General features: G+C 37.4%; 1 protein-coding gene across 1 annotated transcript; it reads right to left on the minus strand.

Moving 5' to 3' along the window:
- Nucleotides 1-3,928, minus strand: LOC149273197 (arachidonate 5-lipoxygenase-activating protein-like). The gene is made up of 5 exons (XM_089506604.1): nucleotides 3,859-3,928; nucleotides 2,219-2,318; nucleotides 1,337-1,407; nucleotides 857-938; nucleotides 1-163 (listed from the first exon to the last, which is right to left on the minus strand). The coding sequence occupies exons 1-5, from the start codon at nucleotides 3,926-3,928 to the stop codon at nucleotides 1-3; spliced, it is 486 nt and encodes a 161-aa protein (XP_089362730.1).
- Between the last annotated feature and the right edge of the window lie 1,975 nt (nucleotides 3,929-5,903).

Raw genomic sequence — 5,903 nt, forward strand, 5'->3', positions numbered from 1 at the left:
TTAAGGTATGAGGAGAAAAGGTGAGACAGTGTTGCTAACCGCCTTTATATACATTTTCACGTCACTTCCAAAGAAAACTCCAATGTAATAGTTCAGAATTCCAGCCAAGGACATAAGAAAGAGGAATAACATGACGCGTTTTCCAAAGATATATCCAGGAGTGCTGAAGAAATAAAAATATGACATAAAAACAAATATTAGAATATAATCTTATAAATGCCAAAGAAATTCCAAACTCTACAAGGTAGCACAGTAATACAATAACAAAACACAATTGTGTGGGAGGATATATATTAACCCCTTAATGACATGTACGGGTGTACAGGCTCAAAATGCATTGTTTTCAATGGGTTTAGGGACCACCCATTGTCCTTAAGGGGTTAAAAAAAACATGCCAGAAATAAAATTTCATATAATGTTACTTTTTTTGAAGCATAAAGTTCCAGCTGTATGAATTTTGCAATTCCTACCTTTTTGCAACCGACGCATACACATGCTTACACATATGCATATACACTAAAACATCCTCACTCCTTCACACCTCCTCTCCATCACACCTCCTCTCCATCACACCTCCACTCCCTCACACCTCCACATCCTTACTTTGTCGAGAGCCTTTCTTTTGAAACTGCAGATTCACGGAACATTACATTACGTGATCCCGTCACGTTCCCATTTTTTGCGAGTGGGCTGGACCAACTAGGACCAGCCTTGTTAGAAGAAATTTGGACTGGCCTAAGTTCCCTGGGAACCTGCTTGACTCGACGGCAGAGCAACTGCACCACAAATCAAGCCATATAAATGTTTTTTTCTTTTCATATCATAGAATATAATGTGTGGCTTGCAATATACATACATCTGTGTGTTTTCTCCCAGATATCCAACAAAATATTTCTGCCGAACACATAAATACATGATACCAGCAAAAGCTGCAGGTCCTGGAAAAAAGGAAAGGTCAACTGTATATAGAAATGTATTGATGTTGCACACAGATCACATATATATATATACATATGTATATATGAAATTTTCATATTAGTGTTCTGTCCGTGCTGCTTTTTTCAGTATTGTGTTTTAAAAGGTGTACAATTAAGTAAACATTGAGAACGTGATTTGAAGGATGTTGGTGTAAAAGTGCACACAATACACAATACTGTTTCTTGATAACTTTCATTAAAATTCTAAACACACTTTATAAGTGACAGGTAGGGTTAGGAGAAAAATAAAATATCTCTAATATCGCTATATGATGTAGAACTCATCTGGGGATATCTTAGGAGGCACCATATATGAGACATGTATATGTGATATACACTATATGATAAATGTGTGTTACCTTGACTGCAAAATATTCCAGCACACCACAGCACCGCTAGAAATGTAGGGTACGCATCCGTGCAGTTTTGGCTGAAAAAAGTACAAATACTGTTAATTTGGATGTATTGGATTAATTGTTTCTTAAAGAGTTTCCGTGTCATGTTTTTGCTACTTTTTTGGACTTTTTGTTATTTTCTTTAAAACAGGACCAGCCACCATTGTTGCACTAAACATAAAACGATTCATTTTAAGTTAATTTTATATGAAAGCTCATATTTTTGAGAATATCTGAAAACGTAATGGGGCTTTAGTATGTGACCCACCAACACTGAATTAACTTTTTTCTTTAAGACCCCCAGGAACCAATGCCGGAGCTGGCTTGCGGTGAGTATTCCGCACATGTACATTACATCTGGCAGAATACAACTCATGCGCGGCAGACAGCGGTGAGGATAAAAGTTTTCGTGAGGACCCCATAAATTAATTTATTATATTTGTTAAATAAAAGCGACTTTTCCACAAACATATCTGTGTATCTACATATTCTGTTGTATTACTTCGGCCAAGGAATTGTTTAAGAGGTTTGTGTAACTTGCTACGTGCATTATGTCTTGTAGATTATGGCTGTGGAGAGTGTAAGGGGGGGTGTATTGGGGAAATTTGGCATGCAAAAAAATATAAATAATGCAACATGTATCTTTAATTCTTAAAACTGATATTTGACTTTGTTTATTCTAGTTCTGTTTGCTTGTTTTGGGAAAGCTCGAGGACAGAGCCAATTGTGGTAAAATCTCCATTCTAAACAGGGTACCAAGTTAAGGCCGGCATCCTTACATCATTCAAATTCATTTACAATTGGTCAGCATGCGCTTGCTGTAACACAGAACAATATTCAACTTACTTTGCTGTGTACACTTTATCAAAGGCAGGAGAGCTTGTCTTCTGAGAACTCTTGGAATTTGCAATCTTGCTCTCATTTTCCACTTTGAAGGCAAAGAAAACTGAAATGTAAACAGGATATGTTAGAAAACCCAAGCAGAACTATTAGCCTTTAATGCGCATTTCTATATAAACACAGAATGTAAAACATAGTGATGGCGGAAAAGAACCAAATGGCCCATCTAGTTTGCCCTTATAGAAAGACTGTGTATGTATTTATTCCATAGGACAGCTTTATTTTCATCCTAAACTTTATTGAATTCATTTACAATAATTGTGTATACTAATTCCACTGGAAGGTCATTCCACATATCTACTACCCTTTCTTCAATAAAAATAAACAAATAAATTATTTTTTGCTTTGGTTGATTTTTCCATTGTATTTAGTGCATGATAGCATACTACTTGTATCCCCACAGTTATGATCTGATATATATATATATATATATATATATATATATATAATTTTTTTTATGTATGCCCTTTCTTTGATATTCTAGTTGCATTTCTGATATTATGCTGGTGAGTTCCTCTATATTATGCTCTAATAAGTTACTAATCCATTCATCTCAAACTGAGAAGAGGAAGCCATGCGTTTGATTAAACAAATGCTATCCAACCATTACAACAGTATGCACCCGCTTGGTCTATACATTTGAATAATGTAGTGAAATCAGTTATAAGGAAGGTTGGAAACCAACGGCACATCAGCCAACATGAAGTTCTATTCTTCAACATACTCTGCTAGCCAAAGCCTACCTGGTGTCCTTCAAGATCCATTGAGAATCTAACAGAAAGGTATTTATCAAAATATCATCCAATCAGAGCAATTTTGTACAGAAACATAGAATTGGATGAGAGATAAAAACCATTTGGTCAATTTAGTTCTCAGTTAGGCTCATTTTTACTGATTTAAGACTCAGGATAACATTATGCCTATCTCATGCATGTCTAAATCCCCTTAGTATATTAGCCTCTACCACTTCTGATGGGAGGCTGTTCTGCGTATCTACCATATACAGTTAAATAAAACCTCCTTAAATGAAACCTATTTGTATTACATACCCTAGACAATGTTCTAGATAGTAATTCTGGATCACATTTACAACTGAAGTGTTTAAAACCATTGAGACTGAAGAAATATTCTAGCTCACCAATAATAATAATAGCTCACCAATAATAATAATATCCATGGTGTCATATAGGAAAGTATCACTTATTTTGATCCTAAAAGGGGATAATTCCCGTAGACATATTTATGAACATTAAAAAATGTGATACTACACAAAAACTTTTTTATTTATATTTTAATAATAACATTTACATTATATGGGACCTACAGTATATACTGTACATGTGTATGTATATATACTGTATATATATATATATATATATATATACACACACATACACATGTACAGTATATACTGTAGGTGCCATATAATGTAAATGTAATTATTAAAATATACACACATATATACACACATATATATACACACATATATATATACACACATATATAAAACATTTCTGTCTAAACTGAGACATTCATAATTTAAAACTTTAAGTTTTACATAAACCCTTAACACAGAGCCCCCTTACTGTTCTGGACGACACTTATTAACGTGACGATTGCCAGGAGGACGGTATTTTCCAGGATTTCACAGTCCATCTCAGTCTGTCTTGTGAGCAGCAGTGAAAATATTGCGGCATAAATAAAAGGCTCAATGCAATCATCTTGCAAAAGAGGAAGTTTTGTTTCTCTTACGGAAATAAGCCGGTTCAAAGATAATGAAGAAATACCTCGAATGTCTGCAACGTGTTCATTGAATCGGACACTGGGAGCTTTTGACCTAAGGGCCAACCTAAGCTATGGCTAAGTAATATAACCCGGCCCGTATTGGCAGGTATGCATTATGCAGTCCTGTCCAACCCCATAAGTTTTGTTTTCCTTTACTGACAGGGTGGTAGATAAGTGGAACTGCCTCCCAACTAAAACAGTAGAGGTTAATGCAGTGAGGGAATTTAAACATACATGGGATATGTATATGACGATCCTGAATCTAAGACCAGACCAATGACTGATTAAGCTTTCCATTTGAACAGGAGGAAAACACAGGAGGACGAAATGGGCCAAATGGTTCTCCACTACTGTGAGATTCAAGTGTCCATGGACTAAAGGCTGCCTTTTGTTACTATAGAGGCTAGATGGAAAAATGTAAATAAATGCATACATAAAATCCCAAGACCAGGGGCGTTACTAGAAACCACAGGGCCCTGGTGCAAAAATTGCCCTGGGCCCCCAACTTCAACAGCTGGTCTGTGCCATAATTGCCCCTAAACAACTTATCTGTACCTTCTTTGCCCCTTGCCCCCCGTTCCAACATACACTCTGGCTCACCCACACAATTACACATCCATGCTTACACACACAAAATTACACATCCACGCTTACACACACAATTATACATCCATGCTCACATACATACATATATACATATATACAAACACATATACATGCTCCACACCCCCACTTACCTCTCCAGCCGCTTCATGTCCAGCTCGCACACTGTGCCCTGTTCGGTGCGGGGTCAAGTGACGTAACGTGACCCCAATAAGCTCCTTACTCAAAATTGTTAAGAAGGGACCCTTTTGGCCTGGACCAGTGCGGTCGCAGTGGTCGCACCAAGCCCCCTAGAGGCATGGGCCCCTTCCCAGCTGAGACCCCTGTAGTTACACCACCACCCTGAAATTAGCAGCAGAAGCCTATAGTGTTATGCAGGTGAAATGCGGGTAGCTTATTTCTTTCACAGATCTGAAGCCAGTATATATAAACGTGTCAGTTTTCAGTTTTTCATCAATATCTGGGCCCTTAGATATTCAAATATTTTCTCTCTTTTTCTCAGCATTACAAACTGTCCATAATGTAATTTCCAACACAGCAGCACCGTATTACATTCTGGGGAACACGAGGAGTGCTTCAGGAGTCTTGTAGGGTTGGGGAAGCAAGGAAATATATCTTAACTGGTATATAAAGCAATAAAATTAGGATGAGCTTCTGCTGCGGGAATAGCCAAATGCCCCGCATACATTCTAAATGTGCTCAGTCATTAGTGGCAGAGTATAAGTGTGCGTATGAGTGAGTGGCAGAGTATAAGTGTGCGTATGAGTGAGTGGCAGAGTATAAGTGTGCGTACATGAGAGGGGCAGATTATAAATGTGTGTATTAGTGATTAGCAGAGTACAAATGTACATATGAGTGTGTGGCAGAGTATAAGTGTGTATATGAATGATTGGCAGAGTATAAGTGTGCGTATTAGTGAGTGGCAGACTATAAATGTGCGTATGAGTGAGTGGCAAAAACAGTGTTTTTTATTTTTTCCAATAGGGTCAAGCCTTTTCTTTTTTTTTTCTTTCATTAAGCGCCAACGTTTGGGGGTTGTCTTATAATCAAGCAAATGTGGTCGTTCGTAATAGGCGTTGTCAGACCCTGTCATACATTCAGAAGAACAACAGAGTGATGATTGGCTTCTCAAGAGGTAAGTCAGCTGCTGGTTTCTGGGGCTGATGTATGACTTTCCTGGGTGGATCACATCATGGTGGAAATGCATTCCACCAAAAAAGAACACTTCCTGTACCATAAAAGT

The sequence above is a fragment of the Sceloporus occidentalis genome, unplaced genomic scaffold (assembly GCF_023333645.1).
Source record: "Sceloporus occidentalis isolate IW3139 unplaced genomic scaffold, rSceOcc1.0.p SCAF_397, whole genome shotgun sequence".
Taxonomy (NCBI): Eukaryota; Metazoa; Chordata; class Lepidosauria; order Squamata; family Phrynosomatidae; genus Sceloporus; species Sceloporus occidentalis.